At 26.8% G+C, this 25,573-nt stretch overlaps 2 protein-coding genes across 3 annotated transcripts; both read right to left on the minus strand.

Annotated features, from left to right (window-relative positions):
- Positions 1 to 4,455: 4,455 nt before the first annotated feature.
- Positions 4,456 to 9,026, minus strand: LOC112638407 (probable chitinase 2). The gene is made up of 8 exons (XM_025410062.1): positions 8,514 to 9,026; positions 7,934 to 8,137; positions 7,317 to 7,476; positions 6,923 to 7,022; positions 5,949 to 6,155; positions 5,661 to 5,858; positions 5,288 to 5,416; positions 4,456 to 4,792 (listed from the first exon to the last, which is right to left on the minus strand). The coding sequence occupies exons 1-8, from the start codon at positions 8,566 to 8,568 to the stop codon at positions 4,490 to 4,492; spliced, it is 1,356 nt and encodes a 451-aa protein (XP_025265847.1). The 5' UTR covers positions 8,569 to 9,026; the 3' UTR covers positions 4,456 to 4,489.
- A 3,682-nt stretch (positions 9,027 to 12,708) lies between these two features.
- On the minus strand, positions 12,709 to 18,217 carry LOC105258092 (probable chitinase 2). 2 transcript variants are annotated; one of them, XM_025410064.1, is made up of 9 exons: positions 18,151 to 18,217; positions 17,736 to 17,813; positions 17,119 to 17,319; positions 16,589 to 16,748; positions 16,200 to 16,299; positions 15,731 to 15,937; positions 15,433 to 15,630; positions 15,060 to 15,188; positions 12,709 to 12,963 (listed from the first exon to the last, which is right to left on the minus strand). In XM_025410064.1, the coding sequence occupies exons 2-9, from the start codon at positions 17,791 to 17,793 to the stop codon at positions 12,724 to 12,726; spliced, it is 1,293 nt and encodes a 430-aa protein (XP_025265849.1). In that variant the 5' UTR covers positions 17,794 to 17,813; positions 18,151 to 18,217; the 3' UTR covers positions 12,709 to 12,723. The 2 variants fall into 2 exon arrangements, with proteins under 2 accessions (XP_025265849.1, XP_025265848.1); XM_025410063.1 differs by lacking the exon at positions 18,151 to 18,217 and having other exon boundaries at positions 17,736 to 18,120.
- Positions 18,218 to 25,573: the final 7,356 nt, after the last annotated feature.

Here is a 25,573-nt window from a genome sequence, read left to right on the forward strand (position 1 = left end):
TATTAGTAATGTTTTTTAAAATTTATAGAATTATAACATAAATTATCTTAATATTGCTAGTCAATTAATCAAAGGATCGTTAGAAATAATATAATCGATCAAAATTAGCCAGACATTTTTTGTTTATTGACGTTTCGGTCATATGGTTGTGGTCCTTTTCAAGTAAATAAGATCAAATAAGTTTCGTTGATGAAGTCTCACACCGACACATCGTTTTTATCTCTCGATTTTAAATTTATTAAGATATAACGATCGTGCAAACGTGACTTGTGCATTATATAACACTATGATTTATATCTGTCATTTGATCTTATTTACTTGAAAAGGACCACAACCGTATGGTCGAAACGTCGTAATCAATAAACAAAAACTTTCTGGCTAGTTTTGAACGATTATATTATTTCCAACAATTCTTTTATAGAATTATTATATTAATCTGCTATTATTATATGCATCGAATATAAAATTCAATGTATAGAATAATTTTTGAAATATTAATTATTTTAAACGCTGCTACATTGGAATCTTTTTTTGTTTGTTATAGATCGATGCAACAACTCTGATAATCTGAGAGGAGGAGCAGGCCTAGGAGAGGCATCCTGCATCGGCGGAACAACCTGATGGTGAATATTATTATTTATATATTAATTGTTATAAATCGTTAACTTGTTATAAACGAACAATAATTCGATTTTATTATTCAAATCGTGTGGAATCTGGTGAGCCATGCTTCTAACTATCAATTTAAGCAAAAAAACTTATTCACGTGTAATATTTTTTGATATTTATTTAATTATTTTTACTCGATCTGCTGTGACGTCGCATAGCATAAATATATTTAATTGACAATAACTATAGTATATTTAATTGACTGTTGGAAGCAAAGTGCTTACTAGATCTCCGCGGGATGCTATTTAGCGTCACCTACGCGTCGAGAAATTATAAAAATAAATTCGTTTAATGTAACGCGTCACTATTTGTATATTGTTAACATCGTGCTGAAAAAGGATCAAAAGATGATCCGAAACGTTCGCTTTTTGTTATTATAATAATAATAAACTAATATTGAAAAAAAAAGAAATGTTGTTGCTTCTCTGCGCTCCAACTACCGCGCGTTGGCTCTTATGCCATTTTGATTGCGTTTTGATTTTTCGATTATTTGAGCCAAGTCTCTAATTATTAAATTTATTATTTAAATGAATTAAAAACGAAGATTTTTATAAAAGTCATAAAATTTTCTATTTAAAAAACAGCTTCAAAAATTTATAAAATTTTCCCATGCGTGTTTATCTGTTTATTATTTTACACATTGGATATAAAATTCCGTGCCATAAAATTTTTTAAAATATTAATTGTATTTTGTGAGCATTATTATAAATGAATTTTATATTTGTATGTTACAGACAACTAGCTTCAATAACAACAACTCCGCTGTTGCGCATTCAGTGCCGGTAAGTGAAATAAACTTTTATTTAACTTTAAGATAACGGATTCGTAGAGATGCAGATGTAGATGTAGATGTAGATGTAGATGTAGGTTGTAGATAAATCCGTTGTCTTAAAATGGATGAGCTAGGATTAAATTAAATAAATTAAATTAAATAATTAAATTAAATTAATTAAATTAAATAATTTTAATAAGTTATTTCGAACTTATGTTTTATGTCTATTGCGAAAATATATTGAAATATTAATTGAAAAAAGAAGAGAAGATTTCAAGAACAGATTTTTTTGTAAAGGTTTTGTCTAATTTATTAAATAAAGGATACCCATTAACAATTATTAATTTTATCAATTTTTGATGTTAATTTATTCTTATAATACGCGTTTATTTTCTAATTGCTCATAGCTCATCCATCGTAGAATTTGTTTGTAGATATTATTTTTAAACTTTACTTTAACTTAATATAAATAACTTAATATAAAGCCAAATGATTAATTAATTAAATAATTTGTAATATGATAAATATATACACATTAATTATATATTTTATTATAAAATAAAATAATTTATAGAAATTTGTAATAATTTGGTTTTATTTCAGTTAAAATAAAGTTATATTTAATATTTAACGAATAATCGTGAAATTGAACGATCCTTACTAAATGAGCGTAAATATTTCACGCTCTTTTGCCGGTAATTATCCGGCAAAAGAAGGAGAAATTATCTCCTTCTTCGATCTCTAATTAGAGATCGAGAAAGAAAGTGGCCAGGATCAACGACAGGTAGATTCAACTGGCCTGAAGAGTACACTGAAAAAATTGTATTCTGAACTTAAGAATATGCCACTTATCTTTAGTATATATTTTAAAAATAAGTGGCATATTTTTGTTGAGAATACGATTTTTTCAGTGTACGGTTAGGGCACGCTGTTAGGGCATGCGATTAGGGCACGTGAATATAAATAAATATACATACATACTAAAATATATATACATGATTAGGTGAGGTGATGATTAGAGATAGGTTCCTCAAATCTCGAATAATTTTAGTTAATCAGGAAGTAGAGTTGTTAAAGTTATTAAATAAAATCATTAGAATTCTTTTATTGATATTAGGATTGATAGGGCTCTTAAGATTATTAGAATTCTGTAATAGTAGGATTGTTAGGGCTATTAAGTAAGATTCATTCTTTCTTTTAATATTCGAATAATTCTAATTAAAATTATTTTAATCCTTATTAAAATTAATTAAGTTGAATTTATTTTTAAAAACGTTGTAAAAATAAATATAATATGTTTTAAAAATAAAAATGTTAAAAATAAAAATGTTTTAAAAGTGAGATTTAAATTATCAAAATTATCTTCAGAAATATTAAAGAAATTGCATATTTATTAACGTTTAAGAAATAACATAACATAACATGTTATATTTTATTTTAAAACTTAAAAATATGTATTAAATCAAATATAATATTAAATCCAAATGTTAATACTATCAATATCAAATTATTATATCGATGTTATTAAGTATTTGAATAAATGGAATATTATTATTTGATATTGGTAGCATCATAAATTTGTAAATTGTAAATTATAAATAGTTATAATTGTATTTTAATTATAATTTAACATTGATATTTTAATTATAAAATACAATACAATTATGACTGTAATTATATTATATGAAATTGTATTTACGATTATGAATTTTTATGTAAATTACACGAAAAATTATCGAAAGTATACGTATAATAATTACATAATAATAATTAACATAATAGTAATTCATTAAATTAAAGTATTTGTTTCTGAAGTATATATTTTTGGAATATTCATAAAAGAGTAACTGTTTGTATTTTCATGTCAAAGAGAGTCATTAATAAATTCGGAAAATTTTTATATAAAATGTAAAAATTTGATGCTAAATTAATGATTAAATATAAGCATTATAAAATTTAACGGACGCCTTAATTACAGAATCGCGAGTCAATTAATATAAATTAATATAAATTTAATGATATGCTTTCCGTGAGCTTTATTTACAATATAAATCATATGAACCATATAAAGCGAAATGTCATATATCAAGATATTTTCTATACTTTAGACACAGGTTGGGTTAGGTTATATCTCCCGAAAGTGAAGCCCCCCCGTAGGAGGGAGGGGGGCGGACCATGTGGTGTCCACGCATGTACTATGCAAGACAAAGCAAAGTTTATAAATACATATATCTTATTAAATATATTTCTTCTTGAACATACATGATGTGGTAAAATTATATTCTATTCATGAAACTTTTTCTGTTAATAACTATTTAATAAATAACAAGCGACTAAAACCTTCTGAAAGTTATTCAAAAAGATGATCTTGGGAAATGTAAGCAGAAAAATATAAACATATTTAGAATGTAACGAAAAGATGATACAAGTAAGTATAAAATTTAAAAATTGCATATCTCAGGAACGAAGAGAGATTGCCACAAAATTCGAACAGTGTATTACTTAGGAATATATCCTCTACAATATGTAAAAATAAAAAGTTTTGAGCTGTGTAACCTAAAGTAAACGTTTACCAAAGTTTATTTAGGACATAATAATTTGTTTAAAAAAATAAAAAGTTACGTTCATAAAGAAATATTCTATAAAACATAACGAAAAACAAATGATAATATATGATTATGTTATAATAATAAAATAATAAAGTTATCATTAAGAATGTAATAATAAAAAAGAAGAAATGGCGCATGCGAAGCGCAAGCTTTGTTATTCTAATATTATAAATAATGTAATGTATTTTATACCAAGAGACAAACACATAATTTCTTTTTATTCGTACATGATATACACATATACACAAATAAGTAACATGTTATATTGCAGATTAATAATATATTTTTATGAAATAATAAAAAATATTAATAAAAAAAACGATCTACAAACACGAGCATTAGCGCAGTCTAATGCTATTTGTTAGTTATTAATTGTTATCAATTATTATTATTTTTTATATTAATTTAACAATTTTTTACGATTAAAATGGATATTTGTTTAAAGAGAAAAAGAAATCATTGTGATTAATAGTGCAAATACAATGTTTGAGGGTAATTGCACAGACGATAAGTTTGGCTCTTTCTTCTCTTCGCGTGGTACCGTGCTACTTGTCAAAACTTCATTAATAGTCTTCATTAGAGGATACCTTTGCAACGATTGCGTGTTATTTGTCAAAACTTCATTAATAGTTTTCATTAGAGGATACCTTTGCAACGATTGCGAACATTGTCCTCGAAAATCGTCCGTATCGATGCTAAATACCATCACACCCGCCAGTCTCTGTCTTTTTGCGTATTCTACCTAATAAAGTTTATTAATTTTTAAATTTTTAAGTACTCAAGATTTGTGTGTGAAAGCTTACAAGACTGAATTATGTAATTATTATTAATTGATGCATATATACATACACACACACACACACACACACACACACACACACACACACACACACACACACACACACACACACACACACACACACACACACACACACACACACACACACACACACACACACACACACACACACACACACACACACACACACACAGAGTGTCAGGGCAATCTCTTCTCCAAAAAAAAGTTCTTGCAGCTTATTTTAAAAATGAATATTTTACTAAATATTTTATGAGTTATGTAAAAATTAAGAAATTATTTCAAGCCTAAAATTTACAAGACTTAATAATTTGATTAGAAATTCCAGATTCGTCTCTATAGACATATAGTTAAAATTCAATACAAAATTTAGAATTAGTAGAAGATGTGTTTCATGAAAAAAAGCAAAAGAGATGATACCTTTATCATAATTGCTTTGCTATTATCGTAAACCACAACGCGATCTCTTCTAATCGCGTAAGCTGTGCTGCTATAATTATCCCATCCAACTGTCCATTCTTGAGGATGTAACATCAACTCCTCACAAATCTGCGTGTTTAAAATATGTGCAATTTATTTATATATTTTATAATATATTTTATATATTTTATATATTTATTTATATATTTTATATCTTCTTCACATATTTACACATGAACAATTTTTCTATCATATATTTTACTGTAATTACGAAAAGTTAAACAAAAATAATTTTTACGATAGTTGTCAAAGACATAAAAATTATAAAAATTATGGAATATAATATAAATATAAGAAATATGGTGGAAAGTACCTCATTGAATCCCATGAAACCATCGTCGAATGTATAAGGTCCTCTGAATCCAATACGTAGACTGGGCAAACCAAACGGATTTATTTTTGGTGTTGATGGTACAGTTGTAAGAACAAAAGTTCTTCCGAACAATGCCAGTCCTAAGACTAATTTCTCAGCTGGTGCGCCTTCTTTCAATAAATATGTAATAGTATCTTCCTAATAAATATTGAAAAGACAATTACATGATAATGTTGAATTTTGACTGCATATATATATCGTTGCTCATCCGAAAATTATATTTCTTACCACATTTAAATGATCTTTGCTTTTCAATGGTGTATGTGGAAAAACCACTTTATTCCATGCTACATGATAATTATATGTCATGACATAAATGTAATCGAGATATTTGGAAATTTTAGGAATATCGTACCCCGACATAATAACTTCTTTGACTCCGCTTATAGGTGCCGTTAACAAAAAGTGGTACTGGTTAAAAGCATGTCGCAATTCCTATCGCACAAATAACGCGTTTATCTCGTATAATAGAAATAATAATAGAAATAATAATAAATTATATATAATAGAAATATAATAGAAATAATAATAAATTATGTATAATAATTATAATAATAGTAAATTATATTAATAATATAATAATTTATTAAATAGTAATGAAGTTCTCTTAATTAATAAATTAAAAACATTCAAACAGGCATAGAGAGCTGGAGATCATTATTAGTCCGGAATTATACAAATTAAATAAAAGTAAACAATAAAAGGTTAAAAAATCCGTTTTAATAATACATAGACATTAAGACAATTTAAGAGCAACATAACAATTTAAGACAATTTAGGCCTATTAACCTAAACTTGTAAGGTCCGTTTTCATCTATGGACACAACCGTAAGATAATTCCTATCGTGTTTAAAACCCATTAATATGTTTACTGCGTACAGCATCCGCTTACTTTACGATAATTAACATGCGCTGAAGATGACTTAAATATAAGTCGAAACGTCCGTTCTTAAATGTCTTAATGTCTATGTATTATTAAAACGGATTTTTTAACCTTTTATTGTTTACTTTTATTTAATTTGTATAATTCCGGACTAATAATGATCTCCAGCTCTCTATGCCTGTTTGAGTGTTTTTAATATAATAATTTATATTAAATATATTAATGATATAATATTAAATATATTAATAATATAATTATATTAATAATATTATATATTAATAATTAATTATAATAATAGTAAATTATAATGTTTCCCTACCTGTACGAGGCTGACAAAATTTTGCTTATCATACTCAGCACCACCGAAAAGGTGTCCAGGAAATTCCCAAGCAAGGTCCAGCCCGTCGAAGTCGTATGTTCTATTGCAACAAAATTTTATTTACAAAAAATGAAAGTAAAATATAAAAATAAGCAAATGTATAATAAAGAAAAAAGGAAACCAAATGGATTAATATGAAATAAAGCGAAATAAAAAGTTTCAATATCAAACTAAACTTTAGTCGCGTATTTCAAAGTAGTCCGATAGTCGTGTTCCGATTTTTATCGGTTATTACATATAAAACATTTCTAAGTTCTTGATGAATTAATTTTTTATTATAAAATATTCTATAAAAATAAGAAAAAAATAATAATTAATATTGGGACGAACGCACTTGAGAAACTTCACAGTGCTGGCGATAAAAGTTTGTCTACTATCCGCTGATGAAGCCATCATCGAAAAATTCACGCTGCCTTCAGCCCATCCGCCGATACTGAGTAATACTTTCAAACCTTTCTGACGAAACATTGTCATCTTTCTATAGTTACCAATTCCTGTAATCGTCCGAATATTTTAAAATTATATTTACGAAATTTCAGTAATAATATAAATTAATCAAATACATTAAATAATTTCAGTAATAATATAAATTAATTAAATAAATTAAATAATTTCAGTAATAATATAAATTAATCGAATAAATTAAATAATTTCAATAGCAATATAAGTTAATCGAATAAATTAAATAATTAAGTTAATGAAAGTCCGAAAAATTAAAATTAGTAAAAAATAGAATTAATTAATTAATAACTTTTCCGAATTATTTAATATTTTATAATTATTTCTCTTTATCTTGTTGAGATAATTTCTCTTTCTTTAAATAACTTGAGGTTTTATCTCACATGTATGTTAGTAATTTTATTAGACAAATTATTCTTTTACTCAATTAATTGTTTTAATAATTTTAAATTATTATAATTGGACATAAGCTTATAAAGAAGTTGCAATTACCATCTTTCTCTATATCTTCCCAAGGATTTCTACTTCTTATTGTCCAATCTGAGGCATTTAAACCAGCGTATGCATAAATCAAGTGAGTGCAGTATTGTGGATGATAATTTTCAAAGGAAAATGCACCATTTGCAGGTCTATCGACTGCCCAAGATGCGACGTAACAAACAACGACTTTATCATGTTGATTTGACTTTATAAGACCTATAATACGTAACAAGCAACGATTTTATCATGTTGATTTGACTTTATAAGACTTATAATAAAAACTTAATAGAATCAATAAGAGTCAATCAGAAAATCAATGATCCATTCATAAATGAAATATGGGAAGCTAATTTCGAGACTCTGTATATACATTCACAAGCCTTATAAAAATATCGCCTTCTCATTGTGTGTCGGCTTTTATTTTCGCTTATTAATATATTACATAGTGGAATTTTAGCAACTGGATACATGGTATAAGATATATATATATTCTGTATTATTAGAAATAAATGCAACATATATTAATATATATATATATAATGCAACATATATATCAATCTCACAAAAATGTAGATTTTACACGCAAACTCACCATGAACATAAGGCTCAAAAAATAGAAGTAAGAACGCCACGTAAGTAAACAACATTGTGATACACTGAATTTCCTTTCAATGTGATTTATTTAATATGTTTAACAAGTTATCAGTGATTAAAAATGGTATTTATCAGAAAATACCTTCGAAATATACGATAAACATTAAAATTCCGTATTTAATGTGAAACACTTTTTCTATGAAGTGAAGTAACTGTGCGAAAAGCGTTGCATCTTGATTAGCATGCCAAGCAGTTTACTGTTAAACTACTAGAAAAGAATCGGTACTGGTCAATAATCAATCAAAAAACTGCATTTAACTGCTAAAAACTGCTTTAATTTTTAACAAGGTTGTGATAACGATGTCATTTTATTTATTTAAGATAATTAGACAATATCGAATTTTTCCCGCTATTTATCACCAAGAACGTTTCTCAATAATCCAGATAACGATTATACATAGCTGATAAGCTAACATACCGTAACCGATTTGTTCGACTGTAAGCTATAGACTGCTAGGAGTTAGATACGCGCGAATCAGCCAAGCCAGATCATTTTTTCTCTCTGTTCATTCTCAAGCAAAAAACAAAGATAAACATAACCGCGAAAAGGATGCATTTAGAACCGGATGTATTAGAACCTAATCGGTATTATATATTACCGGAAATTTGATATGTTTTACAGATCCTCTGTTGCCTTTCCGAAATAAATAATCGTTCCTCTGCATTTATATTCCGTGTATGTTTTTTAACAAATGGAATAAAATAGTCTAAAAAAAAACAAATACGCTGACGAAGAAAATGCAGAAAAACAAAAATAAAGGAGTAGATTAAGATAAAGTTAATAAAACACAAAAATGTATGAAATGCAGATAAGCGCAAATACATTGAGAAAATAGAAAAAAGAAAAGAAAAGAGAAATTAAAATATCGGGAAGAAATAGTGAGACCAATGAAGAAAATAAATTTGAAATTGTATAGTGGCGTTCGTGACAATGCTAAAATCTCTCTTTTCGCTCTTTTTCGCCTTAAAATAGACCAATCAAAATATAAAAAACAGCTTTATTATGTTATATTAATATTGACAATACAACAATTGTTGTCACATATTGAAAAGAATATTTTAAGGTTCTATTTGGAAGAATAGTCTCTTTCAAATTTGTAGATAAAAATCTATGCAAGAAAAATCTATGCGAGAATAGAAAAACATCTGGTAAATTCGGACAAGCACAACTCTCACTTCAAGAGACAACATCTGCGTTCCATTTAGTATTGATTTACCGCTGTCATCTTGAAAATTTGTAAGATACAATTGTACAATAAAATCAAAACGTGAATATAAGAAAAGTAAAAATATTGTAAGCCAATACTAATATCGTTTTCGTAAGATTTTTAACAAAAAACAAAACGTTGTCTATTTTCACACAATTTTTTAAACATTAATTAAAAATGCATTTATATAATTAATATTAATAATATAATTATATTAATTATATCATATTAATTATATTAATAATATAATTAATATTAAAAATATTAGAATCTTTGAAAAAAATCCAAATCTACAGAATTTAATAAAAACTTGGCAAGCATCGCGATCACCTTCTGGCAGACATTTATAAAAATTAATCATATTATTATAGTAAATAATTTTCCAATTGATCGCGATCGCATCTAGAAAAGAAATTTAACGAAGCGTCTCGCACAATCACTTCACTGTTTGAAAGTCATTGGGCGAAAAAAAGAGCCGAGGCACATAATATTAGGCTGACATCATATGCCATCAAGATCGAAAATCGTATTATTATTATTTTGTTGCTAAAATATTACTATATATTATGGCAGACATATATACAAAATAAACCTTCGAAATCTATCGACTTAATTATTAATCTTACGTTAAAAATGTAATGATATATTTTCAATCTTCTCTGAGCGATTTTAAGTGCTTGATTAAATATTATAGATTGTAATTATCAAAAAAATTTTCTTAAATATAAATTTTTAATAAATTTAATCTTTTAAAAAATCTGATTCTTATACTTATGCCAAAGTTGAATACTGTGTTATTGTCCGATCATCGAATTGAGAGAACAACGAGACATGCTGTTGTCATTCATTACAATGTCATCGCTACGCCACGCTGTTTCTCCCCTTGCTGCGCGCCCACAAAATGCCTAACACACTGAATCATGCAACAGCTCGAACGGCCAAGCGTTTCTCTCTCTCTCTCTTTTTCTCCCTGTCTCTCTCACACACACAAACACACACGTAGATACACATTCGATCGATTTTATTTAATATTATTATATAATTAATTAATTAATTTTATTTCTTTCTATTATTGCGAAAATTGTAAAATGCTGGGACTTGTTTCTTCAATTTACTGCGCTCTTTACAAGTGCTTATATATGGTATAGTACTCTGCGACATTCTGTATATACAATAAAAAAGATATTTGCATATAACTTTCTACAAATTATAATTTATGCACGATGTTTGTTATATAATCAAAAGCTAACAATATAAAATGTTTTATGCAAATTGATGTAATGTCGTAAAATTTATAAATAATATAAATATTTTCATAATACATTCTTTGTCTCAAAAGCATCGAAATAATAGATTTATATCGATAATATAATAGGTTTCATCGTCCATTTGCAGACGCAACTATAATATATTTTTTTCGTCTCTCTGATATATGCAAATGAGATATTTCTACTGAGGCGTCTTTTTCTAACGATATTCATTGGAATATCGTGATCAGATATGATAAATATAAGATATATGACAAATGTAAAATATGTGAATAATTTATCATTTTAGAAAAGGCAATTTACTTTCTGCTATAATTTAAAAAAATTGTTGCTTTGTACATTTCACATTATTGAAATATTTTTTCTTACAAGGATTTCCTTCTAAGGTTATAGTTTATAGTAGTGTAAGGAAAGCCACAGCATATGCTATCAAGTTGAAGCTTTTCAAATATTATATTATTTGTAGGCAACGGCAATGAAAGTAATTTTTTTTAGTCACCATACAGCCGGGTAGGCTATCATACATTTGAAGCTTGGTGTTATCAAAAAAAATCGCCAGGGATCAACAAGTATCTACTACGCGGAATTTGAGAAAGATCAAATTAGGAATAAGAAAAAAGAAATCTGTTTTTCACTCTATTATAATGAACAGTTGTGAAATTTAATAATATAAAATAAAATATTTATCTAATAATCAATCAAATAATAATAGATAAAATAACGATAGATATAATAAAAATAGATAAATAAAATTTAATAAACAAATTTGGACAAATATAATGAAAAATACTTAAGATGAAAAATATATTTGATTTTTAAATATAATAAATTATAAAACTCGATATAATCACTATTTTCTTCTAAACATAGAGCAATCCTGAAAATGTTTCTCACTTGTTTTATCAAAAGAGTGATCTCTGCCCATGGATTTTATGCCTATGTACTTTTTTATGTGGAACATATTAAAAGATAAAATATCACACTCTGCCGGAAAATACAGAAATTCTTAAAAATAAAATTCGTAACGCATGTGCGGAGATCACTTCTCTCATATAAGTCGTGTGAAAGAAAATTTCATGAGCACACAGAATTGCTTTATGTTTAGAAGAAGATGGTGGTTACATTGAACATTTATTATAATTTATTACATTTAAAGATCAAAAATATTTGTCATTATAAGTATATTTTATTATATTTGTTTATTATATTTTTTACTATATTTGTTAAAAAAAATAAAAAGTTACATTCATAAAGAAATATTTGATAAAACATAACGAAAAACAAATCATAATATATGATTATGTTATAATAATAAAATAATAAAGTTATTATTAAGAATGTAATAATAAAAAAGAAGAAATGGCGCATGCGAAGCGCAAGCTTTATGTTATTCTAATATTATAAATAATGTAATGTATTTTATACCAAGAGAAAAACACATAATTTCTTTTTATTCGTACATGATATATACATATACACAAATAAGTAACATGTTATATTGCAGATTAATAATATATTTTTACAATATAATTTCAAAAAATATTAATAAAAGGAACGATCTACAAACAGTATTAGCGCAGTCTAATGCTTTTTGTTAGTTATTAATTGTTATCAATTATTATTATTTTTTATATTAATTTAACAATTTTTTACGATTAAGATAGATATTTGTTTAAAGAGAAAAAGAAATCATTGTGATTAATAGTGCAAATATAATATTTGAGGATAATTGCACAGATAAGTTTGGCTCTTTCTTCTCTTCGCGTGATACCGTGTTCCTTGTCAAAACTTCATTAATAGTTTTCATTAGAGGATACCTTTGCAACGATTGCGAACATTGTCCTCGAAAATCGTCCGTGTCGATGCTAAATACCATTACACCCGCCAGTCTCTGTCTTTTTGCGTATTCTACCTAATAAAGTTTATTAATTTTTAAATTTTTAAGTACTCAAAATTTGTGTGAAAGTTTAAAAGACTGAATTATGTAATTATTAGTAATTGATACATATATACATACATACATATATACACACACACACACACACACACACACACACACACACACACACACACACAGAGTGTCAGGGCAATCTCTTCTCCAAAAAAAGTTCTTGCAGCTTATCTTAAAAATGAATATTTTACTAAATATTTTATGAGTTATGTAAAAATTAAGAAATTATTTCAAGCCTCATAACTCAAAAAGTACACGATAAAAAAATACTTTATTTTAAATTTTGAAAAACCCTCGAAGTAAGCTACAAGAGCTCTTTTTTGGGAAGAGATTGCCCTGACACCCTGTTTATATACAGAGTATTCATTTTAAAACTTTCCACCCGTTTATTTCACGATTGACTATTTTTTGGGAAAAATGCTAACAGACATCAATTTTGCTTTCGAGAGGAAGGTTTAAGTACATTAAATGCAACGAAATTCCTTTCTCTCCTTTGTCGGCGTAGCTATCCTTTCAAAAATTTTAGATAGCAATAGAAGTCAAGTAATATATCATCTTAAAAGTCTTTTGAATCTTTGTACATACAACTCTCCTTCTTCTTTCTTTATTTAAGTGAACATTTTTCGAGAAATTGCACCAAGAAATTTTAGGTTTTAAATATTTTATATACAAAGATACAATTTAGAGTAGAATTTATTTATTTATTAGTCATTTATTATAATAAATGTTCGAAATGTTCTCCATTGCTTTCTAAACAACAATATAAAAGATTCTCAAATTCTGAATAAACATTTTGAAAAAGTTTTTTTTTCTGTGAAAGTTCTTAAAATCTGTTTATGAAACACGAGTGGAAAATGTAAACAATTTGCGATGAAGAATGCAGAGCTATTTATGTAGAAACTTTTCAAAATGTTCGTTTAGAAACTGAGAATCCTTTATATTATTATTTCCAAGACAGCAATTTTCAATTTTAACGATCCTTTCGCTTTATTCCAAACGTTTCGGACTCAATTCGAGCCTTCTTCAGTGATTCTAATAATTACCGTTGCCGTTCGAATTATCGGCCTATTCGATTGTGGGCTTGTCGATTGTTTCGTTTCTGCTGGTCTGTCTCTTGTCCGAGTGAGTGAGTGGCCTTTAATTAACGTCAATGAATTTCTCTTTTTTAAGACGTGTGACTAGTTTTGATTTTATTTATTTTGTTAGTGCATCGCTCTTCGCGCTTTGTACCGCTGAGAGGGCTTTTTGCATCGTGCTTTCTCGGATGGACCCGCCTTGACGAAGTCGCGTCGCTCCTATAGATCATGCATACATGTGACTATGCTTTTTCCTCTCTCTTGCATTTATTGATATTGCGTTTTTATTTTTTTTTCTCATTTGATTTATTTATCCTTTCTTTGTGTTTATTAGAATCACTGAAGAAGGCTCGAATTGAGTCCGAAACGTTTGGAATAAAGCGAAAGGATCGTTAAAATTGAATTGCTGTCTTGGAAATCATTTTATTCACGCCCTACAACTGCGTTGGCTCTTTACTGCCTTTTATTATTCATTTTGATTTGTTAATTTAGAGGAGCCTTTAACTTTGTTTATTTTATCTTTATATGTATTATTGTTTAGAAAACAATGGAGAATATTTTTTTTAAATGTTTGTAATAATAAATGACTAATAAATTTTACTCTAAAACCTCTCCTTATTAAACATTTTTGATGTCTAAAATTAATAATTTTTAAAAATATTTTTATAATAACTTTTATCATTTTTATTAAATATTTTTATAAAAACAACAAAATATTAAAAGCAATCCTCTTTTTTATTTTATGTTATAGTTTTAAAAAATTGATATATATTTCTGAGCAATAAAATTCTTCTAGCAATTGTGAAAATTCTAGCGATGTGAAAAAGGTTTAAGAAGAGTATTTGAAATTTACAAGATAATTACTTAATAATTTGATTAGAAATTCCAGATTCGTCTCTATAGGCATATAGTTAAAATTCAATACAAAATTTAGAATTAGTAGAAGATGTGTTCCATGAAAAAAAGCAAAAGAGATAATACCTTTATCATAATTGCTTTGTTATTATCGTAAACCACAACGCGATCTCTTCTAATCGCGTAAGCTGTGCTGCTATAATTATCCCATCCAACTGTCCATTCATGCGGATGTAACATCAACTCCTCGCAAATCTGCGTGTTTAAAATATGTGCAATTTATTTATATATTTTATAATATATTTTATATATTTTATATATTTATTTATATATTTTATATTTTCTTCACATATTTACACATGAACAATTTTTCTATCATATATTTTACTGTAATTACGAAAAGTTAAACAAAAATAATTTTTACGATAGTTGTCAAAGATATAAATATTATAAAAATTATGGAATATAATATAAATATAAGAAATATGGTGGAAAATACCTCATTGAATCCCATGAAACCATCGTCGAATGTATAAGGTCCTCTGAATCCAACCTGTAGACTGGGCAAACCAAACGGATTTATTTTTGGTGTTGATGGTATAGTTGTAAGAACAAAAGTTCTTCCGAACAATGCCAGTCCTAAGACTAATTTCTCAGCTGGTGCGCCTTCTTTCAATAAATACGTAATAGTATCTTCCTAATAAATATTGAAAAGACAATTACATGATAATGTTGAATTTTGACTACACATATATATATATATATATCGTTGCTCATCCGAAAATTATATTTCTTACCACATTTAAATGATCTTCGCTTTTCAATGGCGTATGTGGAAAAACCACTTTATTCCATGCTACATGATAATTATATGTCATGACGTAAATGTAATCGAGATATTTGGAAATTTTAGGAATATCGTACCCCGACATAATAACTTCTTTGAATCCGCTTATAGCTGCCGTTAACAAAAAATGATACTGGCGAAAAGCATGTCGCAATTCCTATCGCACAAATAACGCGTTTATCTCGTATAATAGAAATAATAATAGAAATAATAATAAATTATATATAATAGAAATATAATAGAAGTAATAATAAATTATGTATAATAATTATAATAATAGTAAATTATATTAATAATATAATAATTTATATTAAATATATTAATGATATAATATTAAATATATTAATAATATAATTATATTAATAATATTATATATTAATAATTAATTATAATAATAGTAAATTATAATGTTTCCCTACCTGTACGAGGCTGACAAAATTGTGCTTATCATATTCAGCACCACCAAAAAGGGGTCCAGGAAATTCCCAAGAAAGGTCCAGCCCGTCGAAATCGTATGTTCTATTGCAACAAAATTTTATTTATAAAAAATGAAAGTAAAATATAAAAATAAGCAAATGTATAATAAAGAAAAAAGGAAACCAAATGGATTAATATGAAATAAAGCGAAATAAAAAGTTTCAATATCAAACTAAACTTTAGTCGCGTATTTCAAAGTAGTCCGATAATCTTGATTTTTATCGGTTATTACATATAAAACATTTCTAAGTTCTTGATGAATTAATTTTTTATTATAAAATATTCTATAAAAATAAGAAAAAAATAACAATTAATATTGGGACGAACGCACTTGAGAAACTTCACAGTGCTGGCGATAAAAGTTTGTCTACTATCCGCTGATGAAGCCATCATCGAAAAATTCACGCTGCCTTCAGCCCATCCGCCGATACTGAGTAATACTTTCATACCTTTCTGACGAAACATTGTCATCTTTCTATAGCTGCCAATTCCTGTAATCGTCCGGATATTTTAAAATTATATTTACGAAATTTCAGTAATAATATAAATTAATCAAATACATTAAATAATTTCAGTAATAATATAAATTAATTAAATAAATTAAATAATTTCAGTAATAATATAAATTAATCGAATAAATTAAATAATTTCAATAGCAATATAAGTTAATTGAATAAATTAAATAATTAAGTTAATGAAAGTTCGAAAAATTAAAATTAATAAAAATTAGAATTAATTAATTAATAACTTTTCCGAGTTATTTAATATTTTATAATTATTTCTTTTTATCTTGTTGAGATAATTTCTCTTTCTTTAAATAACTTGAGGTTTTATCTTACATATCTTTTATTTTGCAATTACCATCTTTCTCTATATCTTCCCAAGGATTTCTACTTCTTATTGTCCAATCTGAGGCATTTAAACCAGCGTATGCATAAATCAAGTGAGTGCAGTATTGTGGATGATAATTTTCAAAGGAAAATGCACCATTTGCAGGTCTATCGGCTGCCCAAGACGAGACGTAACAAATAACTTTATCATGTTTATTTGATTTTATAAGACCTATAATACGTAACAAACAATGACTTTATCATGTTGATTTGATTTTATAAGACTTATAATAAAAACTTATTAGAATCAGTAAGAGTCAATCAGAAAATCAATGATCCATTCATAGATGAAATATGGGTAGCTAATTTCGAGACTCTGTATATACATTCACAAGCCTTATAAAAATATCGCCTTCTCATTGTGTGTCGGCTTTTACTTTCGCTTGTTAATATATTACATACTGGAATTTTAGCAACTGGATACATGGTATAAGATATATATATATATATATATATATATATATATATATTATTTCTGTATTATTAGAAATAAATGTAACATATATATTAATATATATATTATGCAATATATATAATGCAACATATATATTAATCTCACAAAAATGTAGATTTTACACGCAAACTCACCATGAACATAATAAGGCTCAAAAAATAGAAGTAAGAACGCCACGTAAATAAACAACATCGTGATACATCAGAAAATACCTTCGAAATATACAATAAACATTAAAATTCCGTATTTAATGTGAAATTCCGTATTTAATGTAAAACACTTTTTCTATGAAGTGAAGTAACTGCGCGAAAAGCGTTCTCTCTTGATCTTGATTAGGATGCCAAGCAGTTTAATGTTCATCTACTAGAAAAGAATCGGTACTGGTCAATAATCAATCAAAAAAACTGCATTTAATTTTTACTAAGGTTGTGATAACGATGTCATTTTAAGGTAATTAGACAATATCGAATTTTTCCCGCTATTTTTTTACGCAAGAACGTTTCTCAATAATCCAGATAACGATTATACATAGCTGATAAACTAACATACCGGCAACGATTTGTTCGACTGTAAGTTATAGACTACTAGGAGGTACGCGCGAATCAGCCAAGTCAGATCATTTTCACTCTCTATTCATTCTCAAGCAAAAGCGAAGATAAACATAACCGCGAGAAAGATGCTTTAGAACCGGATGTATAAGAACCTAACCGGTATTACCGGTTAGTAATACCGGTTAGGTATTACCTAATACGCTTATATATGTATAATACTCTGTATAGTACTATGTATAGTACTCTGCGACATTTTGTATATACAATAAAAAAGATAGTTGCATATAATTTTCTACAAATTATAATTTATGCACGACATTTGTTAAATCGATATAATCAAAAGCTGACAATATAAAATGTTTTATGCAAATTGATGTAATGTCGTAAAATTTATAAATATAAATATTTTCATAATACATTCTTTGTCTCAAAAGCATCGAAATAATAGATTTATATCGATAATATAGATTTCATCGTCCATTTGCAGACGCAATCATAATATATTTTTTTCGCCTCTCTGATATATGCAAATGAGATATTTGTACTGAGGCGTCTTTTTCTAACGATATTCATTGGAATATCGTGATCAGATATGATAAATGTAAGATATATGACAAATGTAAAATATATGAATAATTTATCATTTTTTTTTATCAGAAAATTTTTTTATCAGAAAAGGCAATTTACTTTCTGCTATAATTTAAAAAAAAATGTTGCTTTGTACATTTCACATTATTGAAATATTTTTTCTTACAAGGATTTCCTTCTAAGGCTATAGTTTATAGTAGTGTAAGGAAAGCCACAGCATATGTTATCAAGTTGAAGCTTTTCAAATATTATATTATTTGTAGGCAACGACAATGAAAGTAATTTTTTTTAGTCACCACACAGCCGGGTAGGCTATCATACATCCGAGGTTTGGTGTTATCAAAAAAAATCGCCAGCGATCAACAAGTATCTACTACGCGGAATTTGAACATTTATTATAATTTATTACATTTAAAGATCAAAAATTTTTGTCATTATAAGTATATTTTATTATATTTGTTTATTATATTTTTTTATTATATTTTTTTTACTATATTTGTTCAAATTTATTTAAATTTACATTATTAATATATGTTAATATATATTAATATTTATTATTAAATATTATAATTAAAAGTTATAATGTGTTATTAAACAAATTTGTTAATTTATATATTAAAATTAAATATTTTATATATATTATTATCTACATTATTAAAAATATATTACATATAAATATATAATATATATTATTAAATATATATTTTATCTATATTATTAAATTTCGCAATTATTTACTAAAATAAAATGCTAAGATTTCCCTTTCTTTACTCCCCATTGAACTGGCATTCTAATCTTATTCAGAGTCTAATAAAGTATGTCCCTGACGATGGGCATCCCAACTTAATGATGCGTATGTTGCGGAAACACTTTGTATATGACGAAGCCTCTCATTATATTAATTATTTAGATCTACGATTGTTTTACTGCACTTTTTCAATCCAAATTATACAGGGTCGAATTTATAGGTATGGAGACCCTGGGGCAACGAAGAGGTGGAGATCCTTAATCATTTTTAAATCAAAATTAAATAGAAATTTTTACGTTGTTTAAATAATTTATTGCGAAATAACAAGGTCAAGTAATATACATAGACCTTGTAAGTGTTGTATACTATTCGATAGGAAATTTTATCCAAAAATTTGTGTTGTGGAGGTTCCTGGGCTTCAGCCCCTGTTGCCCCCTACTAAATCCGGCCTGGTGAATATAAATCATTCGTGACTCTTTATCTATTTTTCGATTATTTAAATGTAATTCAGATTGAGATCGTGCAGTAAAACGATCGAATCGTAAATATATTTTACATAATGAAAGTGATCCTTCAATAAATAATCATATAATTAATCTATATCATTTAAAATCTAAATTTCTATACTTTAAAATATTTCGCGTATATATTTGTCAAAGTACGTAAAATATTTCGAACAGACAATAACACAGTGTTTAGCCTTGACGTATACAATAGCGCGCTAATGTTTACATTCCGCGGTCTTGATATTATTCATACGGCGACACTCGAGTAAGATAGTGGTGCGAAACGATACTCTTCGTATATTATCGAATTTACTATTAATTGGACGATTATCATGATTTTCAATTAGATTAATCTTTCGATTTTATAATTCGTGTTAATAATATTAATTAAACGGAGCATTTGTAATGAGTAGTGCATGAATTTGAAACTTTATATAAATATCGAACGAAAATAGTATATTTCTCGTGTCTTCTGTTTCTTACGATATATATTAAAAAGTGCGTTTCTCATGTAATTATTCCGCGATTGGGAGTGTCGTGCAAAGTATCTCGCGATCGTTTCATATATAATTAATTATTATTATTCGTATTTTCGGAAGTGAGTGCTACGAAGAAATAGCAAAGGACGAAAAAGAAAGAAAAAGGAGAAAAGCACATACGGACAACACATACGGAGCAACGAAATATAAAATGTAAGTCATTTATAAATTATTTATCATTCATGTTATTTTTAGATATATTACCTATTGCTTTTTCACCTTTTAGAATTTATTCCTAATTATCACCAACATATAATGCATATATAAAAAATATTTCAGTTTTTATTTTAAAATGTTTCAAATAATATAATAAAATATTTTTCGTGTTAATTGATATTTCAAGATAGTTCAATATTTTATAAAATATTTCACAATAATGTAATTATTATATACCTGATATATAAAAATTGATATGTAAAAATTAGATATTTTTAAATAGACTGAATTTTTATTAAAAGTTTATATTCAAGATAATGCTTGATAATTATAATTTACAATATTAAATATCTGTTTAAAAGGCAAAAAAATTGATTGCGCGTAATAATTAATTTTACAATCAATTAATTTAGATACTTAATTTTATTAAAAAAATAGATTTATAAAAATATTAAAATTGAATGTATTTGCATTTAATTTGTGTTTGGTCTTTGCGTAACGATTAATATTCGCGTTAGATGTTCCATATATCGGTAGCATCCCGAATTTTTCCAGACCTAAATAATCCGCGAGGACTGCTCAGTTAATCACGGACTCCACGCGGACTCCACGCGGACTCAATCGATAGCCAATAATCATAGATCCTCGATCCTTAAATCTAATAGAAAACTCGGATTTTGTCACTCGCGAAGTATCTCGCGTCTTATTCGCGTTTGTTCTCGCATCCTTGTCGCACCCTCGTTGCATCCTTTTCTCTAATTGCTTTTAAAGGGCAAGCTCGAGCGAGCCTCGACTCGGCTTTATCTATTGTAACTCGATATGTAGATAAAAACTAAACCAAAATAATATCAATTTTCATGTCCGCCTGTCATCACTTTCTTATCGCGTACAAGATTTATGTCTTAATTTAATTACTCGCACAAATTTATTTCGTATATTTTAGTTACTTATACACTCGTTTCTAACGGTGTAGTTTTTAGTATTTTCTCTTTAAACTCGATTGATTAAAGGTGCACTTTATATATTATTCATATATTACAATTAAAGCAATCAATGTCATCTGTATAAATATTTAGATATACATATATTATTTTGTTTTTCAGCTATAAAATATTGTTGTAATTAATGTACATTAATTCATTGATAATTTCGATTTGCATTTAGAAAAAAATATATTTAAAACATTTTAACTATATCTTCTAAAAAATTATTTGCAGATTTTAAAAACACATTTATTGTTCTATATAAATAATTCGCAAAAAATGTTATAAAAAGACCTAACACAATGCTTACTTAAATGAGAAATACGTTGTGTTACATTTTTAATCAATAAAAATTTTCATTGATTCAGTTTAAGATAGTATGTTTTATATATACAATTAGTTAGCTTTCTTATACAGATTGCTTTTATCTTTCGGTCGACTTTTTGCATAAGAACGGAAATAAATAATAAGAAAAAGAGTTAAGCAGTTATGTATTAATATGAACGCTGTTGCAAATCTAAGGAGCAGCAATTGTGATAATTATTATATATAATATATAAAATATAATATCATATACAATAAAATTATTACATAATTTTCTCATTGTTATTTATTATTTTAACATCTCTGTGAATTAGATTCCAATTTTCCTTACATATAATTATAATATCTCTGTGAATTAGATTCCAATTTTCCTTATATATAATTATTATATATAATATATAAAATATAATATCATATACAATAAAATTATTATATAATTTTCTCATTGTTATTTATTATTTTAACATCTCTGTGAATTAGATTCCAATTTTCCTTTATTAAAAAAAATGATCGTCGTGTACCGTAATATTATCGTTTGCATAAAAAATACAATTCATACACAGATCGGATTAATATACATATTTTTCGAAAATTTCGACTTGTATATAAATGTAACATCTATCATTCTTCAATTTTGTTAGACTCAAGATAATAATAAAAAATTTTTTTGAAAATCGCCAGTTTCTATACCTATTCATCAATCTATAAAGATAAAGAATAAATACATATAGATATATAAGAGATACATATAGATATAGTATGCGTAACTTAAACTATAGATTTTCAGTATTGGCGAGGAATGTCGGAAAACAGTCAAAATAGATATACAATAGCCGAAAAAAAGAGAAAGTCTACCGCCCTAAAATGAAATGACTTTCTAGCCACGGTGCGATTGGACCAATAACAGATTGACCAATCAGAAGGCCTAGTTCAACTGACCACTGAGACAAAATACAAATATCTTACCTGCACTAAGTAGACACAATAGCTGTTCCCCACTTCGTTATACCCCCAAACTTGACTGCGTGCCCGAGAAGCCATACAAAATTTTGGGTCTCATTCTATATGCAACAGTCGGACTATATTGTACGTTCTGTACAGATTCCGTGTGTGCGTTGTGTAAGTGTATCGTGGAATTTTCAAAATATTATAACACATAAATATTTTTAATTAGTTGAACAATGTAATATTTTTAGTTTAATGAACATATTATAAAAAAGTAATAACATTTTAGTGTCATCAATTTTGTACGTCTTTGATTCCATAAAAATAATGAAGTTCAATCCAGAGGAAACTTTAAAAGAAAAAAGTGTTAGTCTCTATACAGACGCATGGGATCTAAAATATGAAGGGTTAGTAGTGCCACCTGGAAAATGCATGGAAATTAATTGTTCTTTTGGATATACAACGAGACATTTTTTTTTGCCGAAGCTTCATCGAAAATCGACAATAATAGGTAAGAATATAATCGATTATGTAAGAATATATAATTAAGATAAAATTATCCCCTAATTCTTAATTATTGCTTATTGATTATGTAAGAATATATAATTAAGATAAAATTATCCCCTAATTCTTAATTATTGCTTATTGATAGGTACCGATAGTTCAGAAAGCATGATCGAATATGCTAGAAAAAATTATGATAACACTGAACAAATCGACTTTGAAGTTCTTGATATTCAAACGAAAGGTGTTTTGCCAGAAAAATATATCGCCGAATTTGATCATACCTATATTTTCATTTCCCACTGTGCATTTTCGTCATGATATTCTGTAAGTATAAATCTCTTATTTTCTTTAATCAACATTTTGTCGTTAAACTATTATGATTTAAGTTAAACATCCTAGCAAAAATTTTTTATTGTTAATTAATTTTGTTATCATTTTAAAATAAAATCAGATTAAAGAAACAAAATTTATAGTTCAAAAATATCTTAATAATCTGTCCAACTTTTATAATTGTCGAAATTAAATATATTATTTTCTTTTTCTTAAGAATTAAAGAAAAAGATTTTTAAATTAAAGCTATAATTTTGTAAAGGTGTAAGCTTTTATAAAGTTATAAGAGAATTATTAGTAATGTTTTTTAAAATTTATAAAATTATAACATAAATTATCTTAATATTGTCGTGTTACTTTATCGTTCTACTTGATAATCTAAATATAATTTCGGATGTAAGAGAACGCGAAGTAAAACAATCGAATTATAGATACAAATAATTAGCATAACAAAAGGCTCCGTGATAAATTGTTTAATAAATAATCAATTTTAATCAATAAATTAAAATACTTCATTAATTTAATATTTTGCGTTAATGTATATTTTACAATTTATAAAATATTTCAGCAAATTATTGATAACACGGCGTTCGACTTTGAAAATATAAAATATAAACAATAGCGCTCTATACGTTACCGCTTTGTCATCATTCGCACAGTGACTCTCGAGTAAAGTTGTGGTGAGAAACGCATATATTGTAATTGTTTTTGTTAAACACGATTATGATTAGTCTTGAAACATAATTTACTGTGAATATTAATAAATGTTAATTAATTAATTTCGGTCGACTTTTTGCATAGAACGGAAATAAATAATAAGAAAAAGAGTTAAGCAGTTATGTATTAATATGAACGCTGTTGCAAATTTAAGGAGCAGCAATTGTGATAATAATTATTATATATAATATCATATACTATAAAATTATTATATAATTTTCTCATTGTTATTTATTATTTTAACATTTCTGTGAATTAGATTCCAATTTTCCTTTATTAAAAAAAATGATCGTCGTGTACCTAATCTTTGGTTCAATAATATTCATATAAGTAGACATTACAATGAGAAAAAAAATTTTTATTTTAACTAAATGCTTACATACTTATTTTGTACATGACGTAAAATCGATAGCTATATGAGTCAGATTACATTATTGAATGATATAATCAATCCCATACACAAATTATATAACATTATATATAATATAAATTTCTCTCTTTCTCTTTCATATATATAAATTATATTATATTATAAATTTATATAATGCAACCCCCCATGGATACACCTTGACGTGGTGGGGTGGCTCAGTACTTGGATGGTGCCTTGAGGTTTATTTTAAATTTTTTTATTTAGAATAAATCCCAAGGATCTTGAAGGGGAAGCTAAGTACCCAGCATAGCATTACCACGAGTCGAACAATGGCTCATTGCATCGCATTGCGTCGTCAACTTTCCGTCGATGCCGTCAACGTGTCGCGGACGGCGACGTGTCGTGAAATGAGATTTTTGCTCGTATCGAAACCGGGAGTGCCGTTAAAAGTATATACATATTAAATATATACATCGCGCGATCAAATATAAAATTTTTAATTGCATCGAAATAGTGCGGGAGTACCGTTCAGTATCGCGCGTGAAAGTGCGAAAATAGCGATAAAAATATCGCTCGTGAGTGCGGGAGTGCCGTAAAGTATCGCGCGTCCAAGACTGAGAGGAGGCGCAGGCCTAGGAAAGGCATCCTGCATCGGCGGAACAACCTGATGGTGAATACTATTTATATTATTTATTTATATTAATTATT

This window comes from Camponotus floridanus, unplaced genomic scaffold (genome assembly GCF_003227725.1).
Source record: "Camponotus floridanus strain SB8 unplaced genomic scaffold, Cflo_v7.5 scaffold3, whole genome shotgun sequence".
Classification (NCBI taxonomy): domain Eukaryota; kingdom Metazoa; phylum Arthropoda; class Insecta; order Hymenoptera; family Formicidae; genus Camponotus; species Camponotus floridanus.